This window comes from Globicephala melas, chromosome 10 (assembly GCF_963455315.2).
Source record: "Globicephala melas chromosome 10, mGloMel1.2, whole genome shotgun sequence".
In the NCBI taxonomy this organism is placed as follows: Eukaryota; Metazoa; Chordata; class Mammalia; order Artiodactyla; family Delphinidae; genus Globicephala; species Globicephala melas.
In genome coordinates, this window is record NC_083323.1 from 85994844 (window position 1) to 86022654 (window position 27811).

The 27811-nt window shown below is 38.7% G+C and overlaps 1 protein-coding gene across 12 annotated transcripts in view; it reads right to left on the reverse strand.

The window, feature by feature from the left end:
- Positions 1–16622, reverse strand: part of SLCO1C1 (solute carrier organic anion transporter family member 1C1) — a 58535-nt gene extending 41913 nt beyond the window's left edge. For 3 of the 12 annotated variants that reach the window (XM_060305999.1, XM_060305995.1, XM_060305992.1), the window contains exons 1-3: positions 15457–15582; positions 6157–6310; positions 4900–5041 (exon numbers count right to left, since the gene is read on the reverse strand). In XM_060305999.1, the coding sequence (XP_060161982.1) occupies positions 4900–5041; positions 6157–6310; positions 15457–15494 (334 nt within the window). In that variant the 5' untranslated portion in view covers positions 15495–15582. Of the gene's footprint in view, positions 1–4899; positions 5042–6156; positions 6311–9927; positions 10257–10544; positions 10789–15456; positions 15593–16238 lie in introns of those variants that run through there. The other 9 variants (XM_030841345.2, XM_070046397.1, XM_060305998.1 and 6 more) reach the window with 9 other exon arrangements.
- Positions 16623–27811: the final 11189 nt, after the last annotated feature.

A 27811-nucleotide genomic window follows, 5' to 3' on the forward strand; every position in this document is an offset into this window, starting at 1 on the left:
TAGGAAGACTCAGTATTGTCAAGATGTCATTTCTTTCCTACTTGATCTATGCATTCAATGCAATCTTAATCAAAATCACAGCAAGTTATTTGTGGATAGTGACAAACTGATTCTAAAGTTTTTATGGACAAATAAAATACCCAGAATAGCCAACAAGATATTGCAGAAAAACAAGAGTTGGAAGACTGACACTACCCAATTTCAAGACATACTCTAAAGTCACAGTAATCAAGACAGTGTGACACTGGTGAAAGAATAGATAAATAGATACATGGGACAGAATAGATAGCCCAGAAACAGACTACATAAATACAGTTAACTGGTCTTTGAGAAAGGAATAAAGGCAATACAATAGAGCAAAAGTAGTCTTTTCAATAAATGGTGCTGGAAGAACTTGACATCCACATGCAAAAAAAACACAACAAAACTGAATCTAGACAGAGACTTTACAGTCTTCACAAAAATAAACTCAAAATGGATCACAGACCTAAATGTAAAATGCAAAACTATAAAACTTCTAGAAGATAACATAAGAGAAAACCTAGAAGACCGTGGGTTTGGTGATGACTTTTTAGATGCAACACCAAAAGCCCAATCCATGAAAGAAAAAATTGATAAGCTGGACTTTATTAAAATTAAAAATTTCTGCTCTATGAAAGATGATGTTAAGAGACTTAAAAGACAAACCACATACCAAGAGAAAATATTTGCAAAAGCCATATCAGATAAAGGACGGTTATCCAAAATACACAAAGAACTCTTAAAACCCAACAATAAGAATACAAACAACCTGTTTAAAACATGGACCAAATACCTCGATGGACAGATCACCAAAGAAGGTACACAGATGGCAAATAAACACACAAAAAGATGTTCAGCATCGTATGTCATCAGGAAACTGCAAATTAAGAAACCATGAAACACCACTACATATCTATTAGAATGGCCAAAATCCAAAACATTAAATACTGCTGAGGGTGTGGAGCAACAAGAACTCTCATTTATTGTTGAACTCTCATTCCAAATGGTACAGCCACTTTGGAAGACAATTTGGTGGTATCTTACAAAACTAAACATATTCTTCCCATAAGACCCAGCAACTATGCTCCTTTGTATTTACCCAAAAGAGTTGAAAATTTATGTCCCCACAAAAATCTGCACACACAGATGTTTACAGTAGCTTTCTTTATAATTGCCAAAACTTGAAAGCAATCAAGAAGTTCACTAGATGAATAGATAAATAAACTAAGGTCCATTCAGAAATAGATTATTATTCAGTGCTAAAAAGAAGTGAGTTATCCAGTCATGAAAAGACATGGAAGAACCTTAAATGCTTATTGCCATGTGAAAGAAGCCAATCTGAAAAGGCTACATACTGTATGATTCCAACTGTATAACATTCTGAAACAGGCAAAACTATGGAGACAGTAAAAAGATCAGTGGTTACCAAGGGGTAGGGGGTAGGGATGGATAAATAGGCAGAGCACAGAGGATTTTTAGGGCATTAGAAGTGCTCTGTATGATACTATAATAGTGGATACATGTCATTACACATTTGTTCAATCCCACAGAGTATACAACACCAAGAGTGAGCCTTAACGTCAACTCTGGACTGTGGATGATAATGAGGTATCACTGTAGGTCATCAACTGTAATGAATGTACCACTGTGGTGAGGGATGTTAATAATGGGGGAGGCCGTGCATGTGTGGGGACAGGGGGTTTATGGGAAATCTTTGTACGTTCTGCTCACTTTTGCTGTGAACCCCAAACTGCCTTAAAAAACAAAGTGTATTGGGCTTCCCTGGTGGCGCAGTGGTTGAGAATCTGCCTGCTAACGCAGGGGACACGGGTTCGAGCCCTGGTCTGGGAGGATCCCACGTGCCGCGGAGCGGCTAGTCCCGTGAGCCACAACTACTGAGACTGCGCGTCTGGAGCCTGTGCTCGGCAATAGGAGAGGCCGCGATAGTGAGAGGCCCGCGCACCGCGATGAAGAGTGGCCCCCACTTGCCGCAACTAGAGATAGCCCTCACACAGAAACGAAGACCCAACACAGCAAAAATAAATAAATTTATAAAACAAACAAACAAAACACAGTGTATCTAAAAACATCTATGTCAAGTTGACTAAATACTAAAATGTAAAAGGCAAAAGTTTTAAATATTTAGAAGAAAATACATGGAAAAATATTTGAAACAAAGAATTAATATCTGCAAATATTAGTAGGTCTTGATAAGAAAACATTTTATTTTCTTGGAAACTCTCTGTCATTTTTGGAGAAAGAGTCCTTGTTACAAGAAAATACTTTACTTGGGAAGAAATTGAGTATCCAGTAGGCAGATGTTAGATGATAATGCCAATTGATGTCAAAGGATAAATGAAATTGTTCTGCAAAAAATAGAAGAATTTAAAGCTAGAGACAGAGGGTGGGAATGGGTCCAGAGCTCTGGAAGGAAGAAATATGAAGAGAGGCAAAAGGAGTAAATTAAAATTATGGTCAGGATACCCACTTTTCTGGAAAACTAGGGATTGCAAATAACTAGAGCAAACCTGTGATATTTGGGATAAAGTTTTGCAATGGAAGTCAGAGGACTTTTATTGCATCTAATCCAATAAACAATTTCTATCCTTAGAATGGTCTGGAAGAATTAATATGAATTTAGACTCAGGGCCCTTTTTTTACTTCCTGTGCAACATTAGTACTCTGTATTAAATATAGACCCTCTCAAGTTTTGCATTGGGGTCTGGGAATCTAAGAAAAATTTGGACCAGATTCTTCCCAAGTCTCTTCAGCTACAAAATGTTTTTATACTATGATCTAGAGTGAGCAATAATCAATGAATCACTTCATATGTAATTTTCTGTCTGCTCATTTCTTCTTCTTTCTGTAAGTCTGATTTATTCTTTTGATCTGCACCCAGCTTCCTCTTCATACTTGTTTCTTCTGATGCAGTGTTACCCTTACCTTGACTCTCCATGGACTTTCATTCCATTTAGGGTTGTAGGCAGGGCAGTCATCAAGGAATAAATCAACTCTCCAGGTGTCTCCAATTAGCTTACACAAGGTAGTGATATGATCAGGTGTTTTAGAAACTTGTTACACAAAGTGCAGCCCATTGATGAATAGCATCAACATCATATTGGAGCTTGTTAGATATGCAGGATCTTACTTCCCTTCCTACAGAATCAGTCTATGCATTTTAACACAATTGTCCAGTCATTTGCGTGAACATTAATGTTTGACTAGCACTGAACCAAGAAATCTTTTTCTGGTAGGGTGCTGAAAGATGGATTTGGGAAGTAAAAGCCTGAAGGTAAAAGGTTACCTATTCACTCTTTTAATTCTTTCTCTGATATTTAGGGTAAGAACTGATATATACAGTATGAACGTGTATGATCAGGCCACCCAAGATGGCTCTTCTTTTGCTCTGTGTACATTCCCTGCTCAACCAGTGCCTGCTTCATCTACACGCTACTCACACTACCAACCTTCCTGTATATTTGCCCCTTCAGCTAGTGACTGTTCTAATTTTAGATCAGAACACCTCCCTAGGATAGCTTGTCAAAGCGGCAGTGAGGGGGCGTGCCACCTACTGGTTTCCCTGGTAACCAATGAGCCAACCTGAAGTCAATTCCCCCTATAACTGGTAATCTCCCCCTCCTCCCTGGGAGAGAAGACTGCCGCCATGTCCTGCCTGCAGTCAGCCGCACACGGTGGCTTGTTGCTCCAGGACCTTGCTTCAGACGTGTAAGTTCCCCCTATCCGTTAAACCACTGATGTTTCTGTCGCTAACTCTGGGCTCTTTCTTCGGTCTTGAAGCTGGACGAGCACAGGGCTTGCTGGCCTGCGGGTGCAGCCCAACAGAACTAGAATAGTAATTGTTGAAGAGTTGAAATATATTCCTTCACTCTTCTGAAGGTTTAAGTGAAGCTGAACCTGGAGCCATTAGAGATTTTACTATAGCATATATTTGAGTCTCAACAAGCAGGAAGGACCACAGAGACTATTAATTTTGTTTACTTCAAGAAGGAATCAGAGCCCCTTAGTTTATCAACTCAGGAAGCTAAGTGGGATTACACTCTTTAAAGTACTTCCAAAACTGACTAAAATCACTTGGTCTTTTCAAGTTCAAAGTGTACAGTCAATGGCTATAACCAAAGAACCCGGAGAGTAGAATTTTTATTGCCTGTTTTGCTGTAGTGTTCTTGTTAATAGAATCCCTTCATCCTCTTTCTAGGCCACTGGACAGAAATACCCCTTTTATAGTTTAACTTCTTCTTAAATCATTACAAGATATTTTTCTAGAGCTTCTTTGAAGCTCTAGAAAAGTTTGAATCACAGGGCTTCCAGGATATAAAACTCTTTTGTAAGGACATTTCCTGCATACTTTTAACTCAAAATACCAGCTGCATCTCACTCTCTCTCCTAGAGAAGTCTCACTCTGCTTGAAAACTTGTGTGAGTCATATAATAGTGAACACCTGGGGCAGGAAGTTAATTACTGTTTGCTCAGAGAGAACAAATTGCCTATACTGTAGCACAAGGCCATGGCACACTCTGTCCAAATAAGATTTTACAGATAGAGTCTGATATTAGCAGACAGCAGAATGCAGTGAGGATGTCATTTAGTCGTGCCTAGAAACCTTGTACTTAAAAGTAAAGTCAGGGCTTCCCTGGTGGCACAGTGGTTGAGAGTCCGCCTGCCGATGCAGGGGACACAGGTTCGTGCCCTGGTCCGGGAGGATCCCGCGTGCCGCAGAGTGGCTGGGCCCGTGAGCCATGGCCGCTGGGCCTGCGCGTCCGAAGCCTGTGCTCCGCAACGGGAGAGGCCACAACAGTGAGAGGCCCGCGTACCGCAAAAAAAAAAAAAAAAGTAAAGTCAGGCATCTGCAATACCTACCAATTTCAAAACTACCATCAATAACTCCCACCAGTGAAGAAGGGATATCAAACCTTCTCTCTATCTGAGTGATGGTGCTCTTCAGGTAGCCTTCTGCCAGTGCTTTGGCAAAGTAAACAAAAGACAGGGCACCCAAGAACACCTGAAAAATATGACAGGTCACACTTAGTCTAACTCCAGCCTGACATATGACTGGAAATTTACTAAACAGAGAGACAGAAACACAAACCACAAACCAGGTAACAAGCCTGTTACCACTGAAGATTTCATTCAAGCAAAGTAATAGGCTTCTTCCCACCTCAAGCTCATGTAGAGTTCTAAAAATTCAAATAGACTTTCATTCATAATGTATGTTGAATTCCACCCTTTCTCCCCCTCTCCCCCAAAGGGCATTCAAAGATGTCTTGGCTTTGAAAAGAAGATTCATTGCATGGGGAAGCAGAGAGAGGAAGGAGCCATTGAAAGGTAAGAAAATAAAACAAAAACCATCAATCAAATACTCAACATCTTATCACAGGTCTAATACTCATTAAGTGTATTTCACAGCAATGGTTAATGTTCTAGCAGGGAACATAACAGACTGAAAAAGTAGAACTACTATTCTTTGTGTTTAAGTTCATATTCAAGTTAAATTCATACTCAAATTCTTATTCAATGAAAAAATATATTCTTTTTGATATCTGGCTTGTGTGTTTTGCTAGACCTGGGTTTGTGATGGAGTATCCATAAGGCAGATTATATGAAAAAAAAAAAAGTATGTATTTGTTGAGTGAATACTTGATGCAAGGAAAGTATAGGAACTTGGAGTCACGTTGAGCACCATTTAAAAGGGAACCCTGTCCCTTACTCTGTGGCCAGGAAAGTCAAATTTTTCATTTATAGAATGGAAATAATATGGATGTTTCATAGATTAAATGTTACAACTGTGCATAGCATAACATCTGGTACATGGTAGATATTTAATGAATATCATTACCTTTCTCCTTTCTGTTTCGGAGGGGCATTCAAGTGAGCCAGGAAAGTAATATTTAGTAATTTAACCTACATAGTCAGGCAAAGATTGCTTTCACTGCCCAGCAAAGTGTGGTTTTCATAAATTGCATCTAAGGTCACTTTTTAAAGTGGAAAAAATTTCTCACCTCTAGCTATAGTGTGTAGAAAATAACTGGATCAAGAACTGAGAGCATGGACTCCACCAAATTCTCTTATCTCTTTAGTTAACCACTTATGGTTGTTTATCATTTAATTGTTTGTTACCTTTAGTTCACCACAGCAGGGTTGTTTCTCCTCTGAGGAGGGATATTCTGTTTTAAAGGAAGGCTTCCCAACAGGTTGCATTGAATTTTTGCTGAATAACTGGATATTTTCTTTGGATGAAGTGTCCATTATGAAAACATTCCTTGACTCTGATCTGTCAAAGTTGATTTTTAAAGTAAAAAAAAAAAAAATTAATTCAAACCCATGCAGTTGATTAGATAATGTTTTTATTTCACAATAGATCACAATTCTGTAGACATAACTTGATGTGAAGTTCCCTCATTTTACCACAGTAAGTTGGCAAAGTTTTTCAATTAAAATCGACCAGGATATCTGATTAAGCAGTCCTGCTCTTGGGACTCTGTAGCCAGCATTCTTTCTCAATCCCTCCAGTTTAAGCCTCATTATAGCAAAGAATAAATTTAAATGTTGCCTTTGGAATAAATAACGAGGAAGAATTTTGCTAACTTTGTGGTCTTGCCAGCTTAAACTAGAAGCAAGCAGGAAAGGAAGAAGAGGAATTCAGCCGTTTGAATATTGATTCATTAGAATTGAGTCTTTAAATCCTTTAAATCTATTATCTTAGCAGAATGAATAGAAAAGATTGATGCCCCTGGTAGATGCCTATATCACACTGTGATTCTTATACATTTGTAGCATCCAAAGTAAGGCTTAAAATAAGGCAAAAAAAGAGGACCAGTCTGTGTATCATTTTAGCTTGACAAATAGGGAAGCAACATGATTTATGCCTCAGGCTTAGATTTCATTCAGTCAAAAGTAGTCTTTGGTCTGCCTTAAAGTAAGAAAGATGCCTTCCTTCCTATGTCTAATTTCCCACCCTCCTTTGTCCTTACCAAGCCCTGGACAGGTTCACATAATCTGAACCTATTTTCTTTTTGTTCATATCAATATTTACATATCCTATGCACCCACTTCTTTAGGATTCCATATAGCTCAGTGCCTGCCTGATAAAGTAATCTAAGTGAAGGGATTCAAAAATAAAATAACTTCTGGATCACCCTAATGTTTACCAGATGATGCATTTGTACATTAATAGAGATCTTCTGTATTCTCATCACACTAACTGAAAAAATAACATCAGGGTAAAACTTAACGTACTGTGGTAGTTTAGAGTTATTCTATCTGTGTGTCTATTATCTTGACTTTATGTAATGCATGTTCTGTGTTTACCCAACCTCATCTTTGGTAGTTTGAATTTATAGATAATGTCTCAAACTGAAAAATCAAGAAATAGCAGTATACACAATTTATTTTGAAATATGGAGCTAAATATCAGAAGAAAGACCTAAAAGATTTAAAAGTGGAGGGAGTGAGAAATGGGTTGAGAAGGGTAGGGCAAGGACCTGTTTTGTTTTTAAACTTGTTATTAGACTTTTAGATTATTCAATTTCATAAACATGCATAAATTTACTTTTTAAAAATGGACAAAGGAAAGTGAGGAAAACAAAAAATTTTAAAGCCAAAAAGCTAAACAAAGAGCAGAGAATCCTAAACAAGAGCAAAAGGCAAAGATACAGGAATACAATGTTAGTAAGATCTAAACACAGATGTTTAGGAGAATACAAAATAAAAATTAGGCAAAATATAGAGAAATAACTATAAAGTCTTGAAAAAATGGATAACTTTCTAGCAAATATAAATTACCTGTATTGATACAAACCAGGAGAGAAACATATCTAAGGAAGACATTAACAAAAATACTCTAAACCTATTCCCTAAATAAAAATAGTAAGGATAGATGATGTAACTGGAGTGCTTTATCAAGGGATACTCTTTAAGGAAAAATAGCAGATAATGGAAACAGATGCTAATAGTCTCCATTCATCGGACCAAGCCAGAATTATCTTGATAGCAAAATCTTATTAAGGCAACACAAAAAGGAAAACTGCAGAGCCAACCTAGAGATGCTAAAATCCTAAATAAAATACTAGCAAATACAAATTAATTAAAATTCCATAATTAAGATTTTTTAAAAATGTAACAATTGATTAATATTAGGAAGTTTGTTCACCTAAATCGTCGCATTAAAAATTCAAACTGTTGGGGCTTCCCTGGTGGTGCAGTGATTGGGAATCCACCTGCCAGTGCAGGGGACGTGGGTTCAGGCCCTGGTCTGGGAGGATCCCACGTGCCACGGAGCGGCTGGGCCCATGTGCCACAGCTGCCGAGCCCATGCTCTGGAGCCCGTGCTCTGCAACAGGAGAGGCCACTGTGGTGAGAGACCTGTGCACCGCAGCAAGGAGTGGCCCCCACTCGCTGCAAATGGAGAGAGCCAGTGCAGAGCAGTGAGGACCAAATGCAGCCAAAAATAAATAAATAAAATAAATAAATTCAAAAAAAATTCAAGATGTTACATATCTATATCAAAACATCACATTGTATACCTTAAATATATATAATTTTTATTGTCAATCACATTTCAATAAAGGTAGAAGAAATTCAAAATAATAAAATTTCAGTAGATGCAATACATCAGGTGATAAAAGTCAACAGCCATTCATGACTCAAAAAAAAAAAATCTAAGAAATTCAGTACATGGATATTCATACCAACAGCCAACTTCCTATATCCACTGAATCACTAAAACTAGTTTTCAGAAAAATATTTTGCCAGAACAGTGAAAGGGTATTCGGGAAGCAATGGATTAAATAGGTCTCTTTACTGCAAAAATACTGAGTACCTTTAATTATAATCCTGGAGAGACACATTGCTTATTAAAAAAAAAAAATCAAAACAACAAAATGACCCAAATGTCCAACAAATTATGGTATACTCACACAGTGAAATCTTTGAAACCATTAGAAATTAGTGTAAAGAAGTAAATATAGTCATATAGAAATATTTTTATTACAGAGTTGATTTTAAAAATACAAGACTTCAAAGCAATATACATAACACTCTATTTTATAATAGAAACACACATACATTCACAGGTATGTATACATAGAAGCAAAGCTTCAGAAAGTTTATAAAGAATAGGTTAACACATTATTTCTGGCTGGTGACACTGCAGACGATTTTTTAAAAATGTTTTGTGTACCCATATTTTCTAATTTTTCTATAATGAATGTACAGTTCTTATACGAAAAAATATTTTAAATATAAAAGATACAGAAATATCAAGAAGCAAGAAATACATACCAGAAAGATTTTTAAAATACAAAATAACATCAAATTTATAGTGTAAAACGTAATTTTCTTCCACAAATTAAACTATGTAATACAAACTGGCCTACTGTTTTAGGAATTCAGATATATTATTTCTGTTCAGTCATAATATTAAACCCAGTGATCAGAAAAAGCAAATAAATTGTTTAATAATAAAATACACTATCGGGGGGGTGGACCTTCAAGATGGCAGAGGAGACATGGAGATCACCTTCCTCCCCACAAATACATCAAAAGTACATCTACACGTGGAACAACTCCTACAGAACACCTACTGAATGCTGGCAGAAGACCTCAGACTTCCCAAAGGCAAGAAACTCCCCATGTACCTGGTTAGGGCAAAAGGAAAGAGAAAAAACAGAGACAAAAGAATAGAGATAGGACATGCACGTCTGGGAGGGAGCTGTGAAGGAGGAAAAGGTTCCACACACTAGGAAGCCCCTTCACTGGTGGAGACAGGGGGTGGCAGGGAGGGTGGGGGGGGGAGGAACCTTCGGAGCCACAGAGGAGAGCGCAGCCACGGTTGCAGAGGACAAGGCAGAGAGATTCACGCACAGAGGATCAGTGCCGACCAGCACTCACCAGCCCGAGAGGCTTGTCTGTTCACCCGCCATGGGAACTGGAAGCTGAGGCTCGGGCTTCGGATGTCAGATCCCAGGGAGAGGACTGGGGTTGGCTGAGTGAACACAGCCTGAAGGGGGCTAGTGCACCACAGCTAGCCAGGAGGGAGTCCTGGAAAAAGTCTAGAACTGCCTAAGAGGCTAAAGACCATTGTTTCAGGGTGCACAAGGAGAGGGGATTCAGAGCACTGCCTAAACGAGCTCCAGAGACGGGCGCAAGCCGTGGCTATCAGCGTGGACACCAGACACGGGCATAAAATGCTAAAGCTGCTGCTGCAGCCACCAAGAAGCCTGTGTGCGAGCACAGGTCACTATCCACACCTCCCCTCCCGGGAGCCTGTGCAGCCCGCCACTGCCAGGGTCCTGTGATCCTGGTACAACTTTCCCGGGAGAACACATGGTGCATCTTATGCTGTTGCAACGTCACGCTGGCCTCTGCCGCCGCAGACTCGCCCTGCATTCAGTACCCCTTTCCCCCTCTCCCCCCACCCCAGCCTGAGTGAGCCAGAGTCCCCTAAGCAGCTGCTCCTTTAACCCCGTCCTGTCTGAGTGGAGAACAGACGCCCTCAGGCAACTTACATGCAGAGGCAGGGCCAAATCCAAAGCTGAACCCCAGGAGCTGTGCGAACAAAGAAGAGAAAGGGAAATCTCTCCCAGCAGCCTCAGGAGCAGCAGATTAAATCTCCACAATCAACCTGATGTACCCTGCATCTCTAGAATAACTGAATAGACAAAAAATCATCCCAAAATTGAGGTGATGGACTTTAGGAGCACCTGTAGACTTGGGGTTTGCTTTCTGCATCTAATTTGTTTCTGGTTTTATGTTTATCTTAGTTTAGTATTTAGAACTTATTATCATTGGTAGATTTGTTTGTTGATTTGGTTGCTCTCTTCCTCTTTCTTTTAAATTACTTTTTTACTTTTTTATTTTAATAACTATATATTTTATTTATTTTTCTTCTTTCTTTTTCTTTTTTCTCCCTTTTCTTCTGAGCTTTGTGGCTCACAGGGTCTTGGTGCTCTGGCCAGGTGTCAGGCCTGAGCCTCTGAGGTGGGAGAGCCGAGTTCAGGACATTGGTCCAACAGATACCTCCTGGCCCCATGTAATATCAATCAGCAAGAGCTCTCCTAGAGATCTCTGTCTCAACGCTAAGACCCAGCTCCACTCAGCAACCAGCAAGCTCCAGTGCTGGACACCCCATGCCAAAAACTAGCAAGACAGGAACACAACCCCACCCATTACCAGAGAGGCTGCCTAAAATCATAATAAGTTCACAGACACCCCAAAACACACCACTGGACATGGTCCTGCCTGCCAGAAAGACAAGATCCAGCCTCATACACCAGAACACAGGCACTAGTCCCCTCCACCAGGAGGCCTACACAACCCACTGAACCAACTTTAGCCACTGGGGACAGACACCAAAAACAATGGGAACTATGAACCTGCAGCCTGCAAAAAGGAGACCCCAAACACAGTAAGTTAAGCAAAATGAGAAGACAGAAAAACACACAGCAGATGAAGGAGCAAGGTAAAAACCCACCAGACCAAACAAATGAAGAGGAAATAGGCAGTCTACCTGAAAAAGAATTCAGAGTAATGATAGTAAAGATATCCAAAATCTTGGAAATAGAATGGAGAAAATACAAGAAGCATTTAACAAGGACCTAGAAGAACTAAAGAGCAAACAATGATGAACAACATAATAAATGAAATTAAAACTTCTCTAGAAGGAATCAATAGCAGAATAACTGAGGCAGAAGAACAGGTAAGTGACCTGGAAGATAAAATAGTGGAAATAACTACTGCAGAACAGAATAAAGGAAAAAGAATGAAAAGAATTGAGGACAGTCTCAGCCTTCTCACACTCTTCCAAAATATAGCAGAGAGAGGAACACTCCCAAACTCATTCTACGAGGCCACCATCACCCTGAGACCAAAACCAGACAAAGATGTCACAAAGAAAGAAAACTACAGGCCGATATCACTGATGAACATAGATGCAAAAATCCTCAACAAAATACTAGCAAACAGAATCCAACAGCACATTAAAAGGATCATACACCATGATCAAGTGAGGTTTATCCCAAGAATGCAAGGACTCTTCAATATATGCAAATCAATCAATGTGATACACCATATTAACAAACTGAAGGGTAAAAACCATATGATAATCTCAATAGATGCAGAAAAAGCTTTTGACAAAATTCAACATCCATTTATGATAAAAACCCTCCAGAAAATAGGCATAGAGGGAACTTACCTCAACATAATAAAGGCCATATATGACAAACCCACAGCCAACATCATTCTCAATGGTGAAAAACTGAAACCTTTTCCACTAAGTTCAGGAATAAGACAAGGTTGCTCACTCTCACCACTATTATTCAACATAGTTTTGGAAGTTTTAGCCACAGCAATCAAAGAATAAAAAGAAATAAAAGGAGTCCAAATTGGAAAAGAAGAAGTAAAGCTGTCACTGTTTGCAGATGGCATGATACTATACATAGAGAATCCTAAAGATGGTACCAGAAAACTACTAGAACTAATCAATGAATTTGGTAAAGTAGCAGGATACAAAATTAATACATGGAAATCTCTTGCATTCCTGTATACTAATGATGAACAGTCTGAAAGAGAAATTAAGGAAACACTCCCATTTATCATTGCAACAAAAAGAATAAAATACCTAGGAATAAACCTACCTAGGGAGACAAAAGACCTGTATGCAGAAAATTATAAGACACTGATGAAAGAAATTAAAGATGATACAAACAGATGGAGAGATATACCATGTTCTTGGATTGGAAGAATCAACATTGTGAAAATGACTATACTACCCAAAGCAGTCTGCAGTTTCAATGCAATCCCTATCAAACTACCAATGGCATTTTTCACAGAACTAGAACAAAAGATTTCACAATTTGTATGGAAACACAAAAGACCCCGAATAGCCAAAGCAACCTTGAGAACGAAAAACGGAGCTGGAGGAATCAGACTCCCTAACTTCAGACTATACTACAAAGTTACAGTAATCAAGACAGTATGGTACTGGCACAGAAACAGAAATATAGATCAATGGAACAGGTTAGAAAGCACCTAGATAAACCCATGCACATATGGTCACCTTACCTTTGATAAAGGAGGCAAGAACATACAGTGGAGAAAAGACAGCCTCTTCAATAAGTGGTGCTATGAAAACTGGACAGCTACATGTAAAAGAATGAAATTACAACACTCCCTAACACTGTACACTAAAACTCAAAATGGATTAAACACTTAAATGTAAGGCCAGACAGTATAAAACTCTTAGAGGAAAACATAGGCAGGACACTGTATCACATACATCACAGCAAGATCCTTTTTGACCCACCTCCTAGAGAAATGGAAATAAAAGCAAAAATAAGCAAATGGGACCTAATGAAACTTAAAAGCTTCTGCACAGCAAAGGAAACCATAAACAAGATGAAAAGACAACCCTCAGAATGGGAGAAAATATTTGCAAATGAAGCAACTGACAAAGAATTAATCTCCAAAATATACAAGCAGCTCATGCAGCTCAATATCAAAAAAACAAAAAACCCAATCCAAAACTGGGTAGAAGACCTAAATAGACATTTCTCCAAAGAATATATACAGATTGCCAACAAACACATGAAAGGATGCTCAACATCCCTAATCATTAGATAAATGCAAACAAAACTACAATGAGGTATCACCTCACTCCAGTCAGAATGGCCATCATCAAAAAATCTACAAACCATAAATGTTGGAGAGGGTGTGGAGAAAAGGGAACCCTCTTGCACTGTTGGTGGGAATGTAAATTGATACAGCCACTATGGAGAATGGTATGGAGGTTCCTTAAAAGACTAAAAATAGAACTACCATATGACCCAGCAATCCCACTACTGGGCATATACCCTGAGAAAACCATAATTCAAAAAGAGTCACGTACCAAAATGTTCATTGCAGCTCTATTTACAATAGCCCAGAGATGGAAACAACCTAAGTGTCCATCATCAGATGAATGGATAAAGAAGATGTGGCACATATATACAATGGAATATTACTCAGCCATAAAAAGAAACGAAATTGAGTCATTTGTAGCAAGGTGGATGGACCTGGAGACTGTCATACAGAGTGAAATAAGTCAGAAAGAGAAAAACAAATACCGTATGTTAACACATATATACAGAATCTAAGGGGAAAGAAATGGTTCTGAAGAACCTAGGGGCAGGACAGGAACAAATTCGGAGATGTAGAGAATGGACTTGAGGACAGGGGGAGGGGGATGGGTAAGCTAGCATGAAGTGAGAGAGTGGCATGGGCATAATATACACTACCAACTGTAAAATAGATAGCTAGTGGGAAGCAGCCACATAGCACAGGGAGATCAGCTCGGTGCTTTGTGACCACCTAGAGGGGTGGGATAGGGAGGGTGGGAGGAGACGCAAGAGGGAGGGGATATATTTTTATATATATATATATATGTTATTTATATATATATATAATATATATATATAACAAAGCTGATTCACTTTGTTATACAGCAGAACTAACACACCATTGTAAAGCAATTATGCTCCAATAAAGATGTTTTTAAAAATTAAATAAAATAAATAGGTTTTGTTTAAAAAAAGTCTCTCTTTGGCTGCAGTAGGAAGAGTGGATTAAGATAACCTGGAGTTCCTTAAGGACCCTCTCTGAATTGAAAAAGAAAATAAAAATATATGTATATTGACGATTGTTCTTTAATAAATGCAACACTATTTTAAAAATAAAATACACTATCAGTTATACTAAAAATATCTTAAAAAATTCAAAGGGTCATATCTAGGATGCTAATGCTAAAGAGGGAAATAAATGTTGAAAATAATATTAAAAACTTGGGACATCAAAACACAACGTCTTCTTATATTTACAGGTATTGTCACAAAAATCACTCTAACTCAAATCCAGAAGTGATAATCAAAACAAGAGATCACCTAGCTGATGTTGTGTTAGGGCGAAATAACATCCAGATTAAAATACTGACACTACATTGTTTTACTGAAAATACAGTTTCATCTTGATGGCTAATTTGCATATCCTCTCAAGTATAGTATGTTTCAAGGAGGCTAGGCTACGTTTTTGAGCACTGAGCTATTCATCCATCTGTGAAAAGAAGGGGAAAGGCGACGCTCAGTGACATGAATGGAGAGATCCTCTGGGCTTGCTGACGCTCGCGCTCTCTCTCTCGCTCTCTCTCGCGCGCTCTCTCCCTCTCCCTCTCTCCCTCTCCCTCTCTCTCTCTCTCTCTCTCTCTCTCTCTCTCTCTCTCTCTCTCTCTCTCTCCCTCTCCCCCCCACCCTCCATTAGCAATTGCAGAAGTAGAGTGAACGCAGTTATTTAGCAGGATTTGCATTTGTCGAATCCTTACTTGTTCTCCCACCACTTGAACAGATTTCCATAAAGTTTTCCTCCAACACCCTGGGTTGGAGTATTACTTACTCTGGAGGCCAGAGAAAAATCAGCCAGTTTCTCTTCATTTCAGTTCCAAAAAATGGAATTCTCTGTTCACAGGGGTTTGGAAGGCAGCCCTCCAGTCTTTAAAGAGTACAGGTGCACTAGGAAGGTTGTAGTTGGATCGTGCAAATAGCATGACCTCCATGCCCTGATCCCATAACAGACTCCATCCAGCAGTCAGCCTCCACAGACCCCAAAGAGAAAGTCAGAAAGGTAGCCACTCCCATCACTGTCTTGTCTTGGTCATCTTGCATGAGGAAAACCTCTGCACTAGCTTGTCTTGTGGACATCAGGATCTCTCCCTTCAGGAGGGAAAATAACCTCATGGTACTTTCTAAGGAGTATGTGTTGTTAGGAAGCTGATTGCCTCACTGCAAGTAATTGTGTCAGATGCAGATTTAATAAGTACTGTTTATGTGCCAGATGATTTATATACTTTGTGCTAATCCTTAAAACAACTCAACAAGGTTGGCATTATAATTCTCATTTTATAGAAAATCATATGACTCAGAGCAGTGAAGTGACTTGTCCAAAACAACCCATCAAACAAGCATCAGAATCACAATTTGAACCCAGGTCTGAGTTTATCTGACTTTAACCAGTATCCTCTCCCATTTCCACCATCCTTACAAGGGCCCCTACAAGTTTCATGAGAAGTGTTATGGATAAGACACGTGCAGTGCAGAACATAAGGGTTCTTTGACTTTTCTCCTGTGAGACTCTGATGTGATCATCACAAAATACGAAAGCAGAGAACCAGATCTTACCTGGAGGTGGAGATCAGACAGCCAGTTCCTCTCAGTGTGCCCAGCAAGAGGCTGGACCACACTCCACAGACTGAAAGAGGAAGCAGGTGGATCCTACCGCAGCTTTGAGCAGTTTTATCAGGTGGGGAGAGCCTGGTTGGACACAGAGCAGATCAGGGGAAAGAAAAGATGTAGGGCATGGTCTCACCCTTGGCCAATCTCTTCTCTTTTCTCTTTCCTCCTGGCCTCTTTTCTCTGGCAGTCTGCAGGGAACAGGCCACGCTGGCAAAGCCACTGACGTGCATCTCAGCTCCCGGGGCACAGAAAGAGCTGATGCCTTTGAGCCATTTCTTTGCAATTTGCTGCAAGTTTAAGGCCGCACGTGATAAGGCTTTCTTTACGGGAGAGAGTGAAAAAAGAAAAGACCACTTGTGATCTTACTTGCTGATTCCCAGAAAACACAACTCTGCAGGGGGCAGAGGGTAAGGGAACAGAAGCAGGAGGAGGGACGGAAGTTTGTAACAAAGATCTCTCCTTCTCCTTCCAAGAAGTTTTTAAGCCAGCCTCTCCTTGAGGACATCACTGGAATTCTTTAAAAAAAAAAAAAAAAAAAAAAAGCTCATGGACTAAAATCTCTGTATGGTTTCTTTTCCCATTGGGATTCTTTCTAGAATCTGCCGGGACCACAGATCTGGTGAGGACCAAGGCTCTGCAGAGTTCTTTCCAGAGAGGATTAATTCTCAAAGAGACATGATCAGTTGCTTACACCCACAATTTCTGTGAATCTTAAAAGTAGAAAAAGAAAGAAAATCATTGAAATTTTGTCATTCAGTTCATTCTACATAAATTCTAAGAAAAGAGAACTCCTTGCACTAACACATTCTACAATTCTAATAAATTCTTTTTTCGAGACTACTATTTTAGAGGATTTTGAGCAGTACTAGCTTGCATGTGGTTTATACTAATAAATGAATTTGCTTCCAGACTCATCCAAGGTCCACCATTTTCTTACATGGCTGTGACTATGGCCTGGTCACTTTACAGTCTCAAGTTCTTCGTTGGTGTGCAGAATTTTATTAAAAAAAAAAAAAAAATTCACCAGGTGGTTTAAGAATTATATTATGTACTCAAACATACATTTTGAATAACAAAGTACTAAATGACAAAGTTATCATCATTACACATATAATTTCAGATCACATAATGGTCAAGATCATTAATTAATAGTCAAATATTATTATAATACATTTTACTATAAAAGAAAAAAGAAAGATACAAGGAAAATAAAGAAATCTTTTAATGAAGCAACTGTGTATCTGGAGTCTAAAAGACCAAATACTTTATTTTAGCCATCAGCCAACCTTTGCCATCAGCAATAGTGAGCAGGGCTTCCCTGGTGGCGCAGTGGTTGAGAGTCTGCCTGATGATGCAGGGGACACGGGTTCGTGACCCGGTCCGGGAGGATCCCGCGTGCCGCGGAGCGGCTGGGCCCGTGAGCCATGGCCGCTGGGCCTGCGCGTCCGGAGCCTGTGCTCCGCAACAGGAGAGGCCACAACAGTGAGAGGCCCGCGTACTGTGAAAAAAAAAAAAGAAAAAAAAAAAGAAATAGTGAGCAAACATCATAACAGGTCTTAGACTTTTCAATGTGTCTGACAGGTGGCCATTGGAGCATTGAAGGGGAGACACTGTTTACCAGCCATAAAGCATAAAAGGCCTACTTTTTCTCAACACGGCATGCAATTTTACCCCGAGAGTGTAATTTGGTCTATTCCTAACTTGCTCAAATTCACTCTCCAACATGATTCCTTTTCTGACCTCTTCAGTCCACGGTTCATGTTTCTATTTTGAATGCACATCATACTTATTTTATACATGATATTCAGAGTTTCTCATAAACAGCCTTGCACTGGATTATATCCTACTTTCATACTATAGACCAGGGTTCAGCAAACTTCCTGTAAAAGGTCAAATAATAAATAGCTTAGGTTTTGCAGGCCCATCTATGTCACAGTCACTCACCTCTGCCACTGTGGTGTGAAATCAAACATAAATGAGTTAACCATGAATGAATGAATTTTCTAGGGTTGTGTCACAAAGTACCACAAACTGGCTGGCTTAAAACAACAGAACTTTATTATCTCAGTTCTGGAGGGGAGAAGTCCAAAATCAAAGTGTGGGCAGAGCCGTGCTCCCTCTGAAACCTGCAGAGAATCCTTCCTTGGCTCTTCTACCTCCTGGCGTTCGCTGCCAGTTGTTGGCATTCCTTGGCTTATAGGTTCATCACTTCAGTCTCTGCCTCCATTGCCACATGGTCATCTTCTCCTTGTGTGCCTCTGTCTTCTCCTGTTCTTAAAAGGAAGCCAGTCATATTGAATTAGGGTCTACGGTAAGGACCTCATCTTAACTTGATTACATCTGCAAAGTCTTTGGTTCCAAATAAGGGCACATCCATTGATACAGGGACCTAGGATTTCAGTATATGCTTTTGGGGGGATACAATTCAACCCATAGCACTCATTCTCATTTGCTTCCTTATCTGAGGTGAGGATCACACAATCATTTTATTTATTTATTTATTTTTATTGAAGCATAGTTATTTGGTTATATGTATAGTTATTTGGTTATATATATAACAAAATAACTATAACTATATATGTGTGTGTATATATATATACACAGACACATAATTTTTGGATTCTTTCCATTATAGTTTATTAAAATATATTGAATATAGTTCCCTGTGCTGTACAGTAAATCCTTATTGTTTATCTATTTTATATATGGTAGTGTGTATCTATTAATCCCATATTCCCAGTTTATCCCTCCCCCCTTCCCCCTTTGGTAACCATAAGTTTGTTTCCTATGCCTGTGTGTCTGTTTCGTTTTGTAAATAAGTTTACTTGTACTATTTTTTAGATTCCACATATAAGTGATATCATATAATATTTGTCTTTCTCTGTCTGACTTACTTCACTTAGTATAATCTCTAGGCCCACCCATGTTGCTGCAAATGACATTATTTTGTTCTTTTTTATGGCTGAGTAATATTCCATTGTATATATGTACCACATCTTTATCCATTCATCTGTCGATGGACAATTTAGGTTGTTTCCATGTCTTGGCTATTGTAAATAGTGCTGCTATGAACATAGGGGTGCATGTATCTTTTCTAATTATAGTTTTGTCTGGATATATGCCCAGGAGTGGGATCACTGGGTCATATGGTAACTCTATTTTTAGTTTTTTAAGGAACCCCCATACTGTTCTCCACAGTGGCTATACGAATTTACATTCCCACCAGGAATGTAGGAAGGTTCCTTTTTCTCCACACCCTCTCCAGCATTTATTTGTAGACTTTTTGGAGGTGACCATTCTGACCAGTATGAGGTGATAGCTCATTGTAGTCTTGATTGCATTTCTCTAATAATTAGTGATGTTGAGCATTCTTTCATGTGTCTGTTGGCCATCTGTATGTGTTTTTTGGAGACTGTTTACATCTTCTACCCATTCTTTAATTGGGTTGTTTGGGTTTTTTTGATACTGAGCTGTATGAGCTCTTTGTACATTTTGGAAATTAATCTCTCATTGGTCTCATTGTTTGCAAATATTTTCTCCCATTCTATGGGTTGCCTTTTCATTTTGTTTATGGTTTCCTTTGCTGTGCAAAAGATTTTAAGTTTAATTAGGTACCATTTGTTTATTTTTGTTTTTTTTTTTTTGACATTACTCTAGGAGATGGATCCAAAAAGATATTGCTGTGATTTATGTCAAAGAGTGTTCTGCCTGTTTTCCTCTAGGAGTTTTATAGTATCTGGTCTAACACTTAGGTCTTTATTCTATTTTGAGTTTATTTTGGGGTATCGTCTTAGAGAATGTTCTAACTTTATTCTTTTATATGTAGCTGTCCAGTTTTCCAGCACCACCTGTTGAAGAGACTGTCTTTTCTCCATTGTATATTCTTGTCTCCTTCGTCATAGATTAGTTGACCATAGGTGCATGGGTTTACTTCTGGATTTCCTATCCTGTTCCATTGATCTATATGTCTGTTTTTGTGCCAGTACCATACTGTTCTGATGACTGTAGCTTTGTAGTATAGTCTGAAGTCAAGGTGCCTGATTCCACCAGCTCCATTTTTCTTTTTCTCAAGATTGCTTTGGCTATTCAGGGTCTTTTGTGTTTCCATACAAATTTAAAACTTTTTGTTCTAGTTTTGTAAAAAATACTATTGGTAATTTGGTAGGGATTGCATTGAATCTGTAGATTCAAAGCACAGGCTTTTAGGCTCTACACTACACTCTCCAGACCTGCCTTTTTCCTTCACAAAGCTACATTGGCCTATCTATGAGAGAGTGTCAATGTCTAGCAACTGGGGTTCTCACTTATTTTAAAGATCTATTTAAAAAGTGCATTGATATTGAGCTTATCTTTCCCTTCTTAAAGTCCCATATCTTTGCAAAATCTTTTCTCACTACTTCATTACACACAAACCTTTCCCTTCTTAAGCACTTTCTGTAATTACCACATACTGCCGTTTAAAAGAGAGAAGACATTTTTTGTTGGGGTACAGTTGACTTACAGTGTTGTATTGGTTTCAGGTGTACAGCAGAGTGAGTCAGTTATTTGTATACACGTATATATTCTTTTTCAGATTCCTTTCCACTATAGGTTATTATAAGATATTGAACTCCCTGTGTTATACAGTAAATCCTGTTGTTTATCTATTTTATATTAATATGTAGTAGTGTGTATCTGTTAATCCCAAACTCTGAATTTATCCCTCCCTGCTCCCTTCCCCTTTGGAAACCCTAAGAGAGAAGAGATTTAAAATTCATCAAGTGCTTACCTAGGTATCAGGTACTGTATGGGCATATAAACAATCATTGTATTAATTGTAACAACAAAAAAATTTCTGCTGTACAGCAAAGTGATTCAGTTATATATGTGTATATATATATTTTTTCTTTTTCACATTCTTTTCCATTATGGTTTATCACAGGATATTGAATATAGTTTCCTGTGCTATATACACAGGATCTTTGTAGGATCTTGTTGTTTATCCATTCTATGCATAATAGATTACATCTGCAAATCCCAAACTCCCAATCCATCCCTCTCCCACGTCCCCCCCTCCCTTTGGCAACCACAAGTCTGTTCTCTATGTCTGTGAGTCTGTTTCATAGATAAGTGCATTTGTGTCATATTTTAGATTCCACATATAAGTGTTATTGTATTTGTCTTTCTCTTTCTGACTTACTTCAGTTAATATGATAATCTCTGGGTCCAACCATTCTACTGCAAATGGCATTATTTTGTTCTTTTATATGGCTGAGTAGTATTCCACTGTATATATGTACCACATTTTTATCCATTCATGTCGATGGACATTTAGGTTGTTTCCATCTCTTGGCTATTGTAAATAGTGTTGCTGTGAACATAAGGGTGCATGTATCTTTTCAAATTATAATTTTGTCTGGATATATGCCCAGGAGTGGGATTGCTGTATCATATGCTAACTCTATTTTTAGTTTTTTGAGACATGCATATTGTTTTCCATAGTGGCTGCCCCAATTTACACTCCCACCAACAGCGTAGGAAGGTTCCCTTTTCTCCAAACCCTCTCAAGCGTTTGTTTTTCATCTTCAATTTTTTTCATCAGTGAATTACAGTTTACAGAGTACAGGTCTTTTGCCTCCTGAGGTAGGCTTATTCCTAATTATTTTATTCTTTTTATTTTGATGGTAAATGGGATTTTTTCCTTAATTTCTCTTTCTGATCTTTTGTTGTTAGTGTATAGGAATGCAAGAGATTTCTGTGCATTAATTTTGTATCCTGCAAATTTACCAAATTCATTGATTAGTTCTAGTAGTTTTCTTGTGGTGACTTTAGGATTTTCTATGTAGAGTATTATGTCATCTGCAAATGGTGACTGTTTTACTTGTTCTTTTCCAATGTCTATTCCTTTTCTTTCTTCTTCTACGATTGCTATGGCTAGGACTTGCAAAACTGTGTTGAATAAAAGTGGTGAGAGTGGACATCCTTGTCTTGTTCCTGATCTTAGAAGAAATGCTTTCAGCTTTACACTCTTGAGTTGATGTTGGCTGTGTTTTTGTCATTTATGGCCTTTTGAGGTATGTTCCCTCTATGCCAACTTTCTGAAGAGTTTTTATCATAAATGGATGTTAAATTTTTGAAACGCTTTGTCTGCATCCATTGAGATGATCATATGGTTTTTATTCTTCAGTTTGTTAATGTGGTGTATCACATTGATTGATCTCCAGATATTGAAGAATCCTTGCATATTAACATGGCATATGATCCCACTTGATGATGGCATATGATCTGTTTAATGTATTGTTGGATTTGGTTTGCTAGTATTTTGTTGAGGAATTTTGCGTCTATGTTCATCAGTGATATTGGCCTGTAGTTTTCTTTTTTTGTGGTATTTTTGTATGGTTTTGGTATCAGGGTGATGGTGGCCTCATAGAATGAGTTCAGAAGTTTTCCTTCCTTTGCAGTTTTTTGGAGTAGTTTCAGAATAATAGGTGTTACTCTTCTATACATGTTTGGTAGAATTTACCTATATAGTCTCTGATCCTAGACTGTTTTTTGGGAGTTTTAAAATCACAGATTCAATTTCAGTGCTTGTAATTGGTCTGTTTATATTTTCTATTTCTTCCTGGTTCAGTCTTGGGAGATTACATCTTTCTAAGAATTTTCCATTTCTTCTAGGTTGTCCTTTTTTTTTTTTTTTTTAAAGATGTTGGGGGTAGGAGTTTATTAATTTATTTATTTTGCTGTGTTGGGTCTTCATTTCTGTGCGAGGGCTTTCTCTAGTTGTGGCAAGTGGGGGCCACTCTTCATCGTGCTGCATGGGCCTCTCACTATCGTGGCCTCTCGTTGCGGAGCACAGGCTCCAGATGCGCAGGCTCAGTAGTTGTGGCTGACGGGCCTAGTTGCTCCATGGCATGTGGGATCTTCCCAGACCAGGGCTTGAACCTGTGTCCCCTGCATTAGCAGGCTGACTCTCAACCACTGTGCCACCAGGGAAGCCCTAGGTTGTCCATTTTATTGGTGTATATTTGCTTGTAGTAGTCTCTTATGATCCTTCATATTTCTTTAGTGTTGGTTTTAAATTCTCATTTTTCATTTCTGAATTTAGTGTTTTGGGCCCTCTCCCTTCTTTTCTTGATGAATCTGGCTAAAGGTTTATCAATTACATTTATCTTTTCAAAGAATTAGCTTTTAGTTTCATTGATCTTTTCTATTATTTTATTAGTCTCTATTTCATTTATTTCTACTCTCATCTTTATGATTTCTTTCCTTCTACTGACTTTGGGTTTGGTTTGTTCTTCTTTCTCTCTAGTTGCTTTAGGTGTAAGATTAGGTTGCTTTTTGGATTTTTCGTTTCCTGTGGCAATCTGGTATTGCTATAAACTTCCCTCTTAGAACTGCTTTTGCTGCATCCCATAGGTTTTGGATCATTGTGTTTTCATTTTCATTTGTCTCTAGGTATTTTTTTTATTTCCTGTTTGGTTTCTTCAGTGATCCTTTGTTTAGTAGCATATATTGTTTAGCCTCCACGTGTTTGTTTGGGTGTTTTGCAGTTTTTTTTCTTGTAGTTGATTTCTAGCCTCATAGAATTGTGGGAGGAAAAGATGCTTGATATAATTTCAGTTTTCTTAAATTTGCCAGGGCTTACTTTGCAGCCCAGCATGTAATCTATCCTAGAGAATATTCCACATGCACATGAAAAGAATGTGTATTCTGCTGCTTTCAGATTGAATGCTCTATATCAAGTACATCTGGTCTAATGGTCATTTAAGGCCTGTATTTCCTTATTGATTTTTTGTCTGAATGATCTGTCCACTGATAAAAGTGAGGTGTTAAAGTCCCCCAATAATATTGTGTTACTGTCAATTTCTCCTTTTATGTCTATTAACATTTGCCTTATATATTGAAGTGCTCCTGTATTGGGTACATATACATTTACAATTGTTATATCTTCTTCTTGGATTGAGCTCTTGATCATTATATAGTGTCCTTCTTTGTCTCTTGTCACAGTCTTTATTTTAAAGTCTATATTGTGTATCCTATGAGTATTGCTACTCCAGCTTTCTTTTGATTTCCATTTGCATGGAATAACTTTTTCCATCCCCTCACTTTCAGTCTGTACATGTCCCTAGATATGAAGTGAGTCCTTGTAGACAGCATATATATGGGTCTTGTTTTTGTATCCATTCAGCCAGTCTGTCTTTTTTTCTCCCTTGGGGGGGAGTGATTTTATTTTATTTAAGAAAAAAATTTTAAATTGAAGTATAGTTGATTTACAGTGTTGTGTTAATTTTTGCTGTACAGCAAAGTGATTCAGTTACATATATATATTCTTTTTTATATTCTTTTCCATTATGTTTTATCACAAGATATTGACTATAGTTCCCTATACAGTAGGAACTTTTTTGTTTATCCATTCAATCTATGTCTTTTGGGTGGAGCATTTAATCTGTTTAAGGTAATTATCGATATGTATGTTTTTATTCCCATTTTTTAAATTGTTTCAGATTTGTTTCTGTAGATCTTTTTTTTTCTTTCCTCTTTTGTTCTCATTTCTTGTGATTTGTTGACTATGTTTAATGTTGTGTTTGTATTCCTTTTTCTTTTTTGTGTGTATATCTGCTTTAGATTTTGGTTTGCTGTTACCATGAGGTTTTTATATAGCAGGCCATATATATATGTATATGTATATGTATACACACACATTATTGTTTGAAGTTGCTGATCTTTTAATTTCAAATGCATTTTAAATACCCTGCATTAGTACTCTCCTCTTCTCACAATAACTGATTTTGATATCATATTTTACATCTAATTGTTTTGCATATCCCTTAACTGCTTATTGAGTATACAGATGATTTCATTACTTTTGTCTTTTGATCTTCCTATTAGTTTTGTGTGGATGATTTCCTACCTCTACTGTATGTTTGTCTTTACTAGTGAGCTTTCCTCTTTTGTACTATTCTTGTTTCTAGTTGTGACCTTTTCTCTTCCTCCTAGAGAAGTCCCTTTAACATTTTTTGTAAAGCTGGTTTGGTGGTTGAAATCTTTAAGCTTTTGCTTATCTGTAAGGCTTTTGATTTCTCCATCAAATCTGAATGCATGCCTTGCTGGGCAGAACATTCTTGGTTGTAGGTTTTTCCTTTTCATCGCTTTAAATATATTGTGCCACTCCCTCCTGGCCTGCAGAGTTTCTGCTGAAAAATCAGTAGATAGCCTTATGGGAGTTCCCATGTATATTATTTGTTGCTTTTCCCTTGTTGCTTTTAATATTTTCTCTTTACCTTTACTTTTTGTCAACCTGATTACTATGTGTCTTGACATGTTCCTCTTTGGGTTAATCCTGTATGGGACTCTGCACTTCCTTGATATGGGTGACTCTTTCCTTTCCCATTTTAGGGAGATTTGGGGCTATTATCTCTTCAAATATTTTCTCAGGCCCTTTTCTCTCTCTTCTCCTTCTGGGACCCCTATTATGCAAATGTTAGTGTGTTTGATGTTGTCCCAGAGGTCTCTCAAACTGTCCACATTTCTTTTCATTCTGTTTTCTGTTCTGCAGTACTGATTTCCACCAATCCGTCTTCCAGCTCACTGATACATTCTTTTGCCTCATTTATTCTGCTGTTTATTCCTTCTAGTGTATTTTTCATTTCAGTTATTGTATTGTTCAACTCTGGTTGTTCTTTATATTTTCTAACTCTTTGTTAAAGATTTCTTGTAATTTCTCGCTCTGTGCATCCATTGTTTTCCAGAGTTCTTGAATCCTCTTTGTGTTCATTACTCTGAACTCTTTCTTGGGAATACTGCCTATCTCCACTTCATTTAGTTGTTCTTCTGGGGGTTTTATCTTGTTCCTTTTCTGGAACTTATCCCTCTGCCATTTCATTTTGTCTAAATTTCTATTTGTATTTTTATGTATGTGGTAAGTTAGTCATTTTCTTGACCTTGGAGAAGTGGTCCTCTGTAGGGGATGTCCTGTATACCCCAGAATTATACTCCCCTCTCATCACTCAAGGGCCAGGAACCAGCTGGTCCCAGGGTAGGTTCTGACCTGTGTTCGCAGACTCAGTTCTGCAGGCTGCTTAATCATAGTTTTCTTGCTTCTGTTTCTGCCGCCCTAGTGGGTGAGGCTGTTCTAGAGCCTTGTGCAAGCTTCCTGGTGGGAGGGGCCTGTGTTTTCCCACTACTGTGTGGAACTGGGTCTTGACCCTCTGGTGGGCAGGGCTGGGTCAAGAGGCATGTCTAGAGGCAGCCATGTGTTCAAGAAGTCTTTAGGCAGCCTGTCTGCTGATGAGCTGTGCTATGTTCCCACCCTGATGGTTGTTTGGCCTCTCAGCACTGGAGCCTACAGGCTGTTGGTGGGGCCAAGTCTTGGTGCTAATGACACAAGCAAGATATCAGCCCCCAGTGAGAGTCCATGTGGATGAACATTCCCCTATACCTCTGCCACCAGTGTCCATGTCCCCAGGGTGAGTCACAGCTGCCCCCTCCTTCCCAAGAGACCATCCAAGACCAGCATGTAGGTCTGGCCCAGTTCCTATAAAGTCACTGCTTTTGCTCTAAGTCTCAGTGTGTGTGAGACCTTGTGTGCGCCCTCCAAGAGTGGAGTCTCTGTTTCCCCCAGTCCTGTGGAGTTCCTGCAGTCAAGCCCCACTGGCCTTCAAAGCCAAATGCTCTGGGAGTACTTCCTCCCCATGCCAGACACCCAGACTATGGAGCCTGATGTAAGGCTCAGAACTCTCACCCCTGTGGAAGAACTTCTGGGATGTATCGGGTAGGCCAAAAGGTTCATTCGGTCTTTTCCATAAGATGGATTTAGCAGCACTTAGTTGTCTTTAACTTCATTTGAAACAATTTTTTTTTAGATTGTATGTGACAGCTGTCATACAAGCATGCATTTTAAAAAAGACTTATCAAAATTGGCATATTTTTTGGGCTTCCCTGGTGGTGCAGTGGTTGAGAGTCCGCCTGCCGATGCAAGAGATATGGGTTCGTGCCCCGGTCTGGGAAGATCCCACGTGCCGCATAGCAGCTAGGCCCGTGAGCCATGGCCGCTGAGCCTGCGCGTCCGGAGCCTGTGCTCCGCAACGAGAGAGGCCAGGACAGTGAGAGGCCCGCGTACCAAAACAAAAAACAAACAAAAAAAATTGGTGTATTTTTGTGTAGCCATTTTAATATTGAAGATAGAGGAAAAAAAGCAACATTTTTGGCATACTATGCTTTATTATTTTAAGACAGGTAAAACGTAATTGAAGCACACAAAAAGATCTGTGCAGTGTATGGAGAAGATCAAACTTGTCAAAAGTGGTTTGCGAAGTTTCGTGCCAGGGATTTCTTGCTGGATGTTGCTCCATGATCTGGTAGACCAATTGAAGTTGATAGTGATCAAATCAAAACAATAATTGAGAACGAACAACGTTATACCACGTGGGAGATAGCCAATATACTCAAAATATCCAAATCAAGTCATTGAAAATCATTTACACCAGCATGTTTATATGAATCGCTTTGATGTTTGGGTTCCACATAAGTTAAGCCAAAAA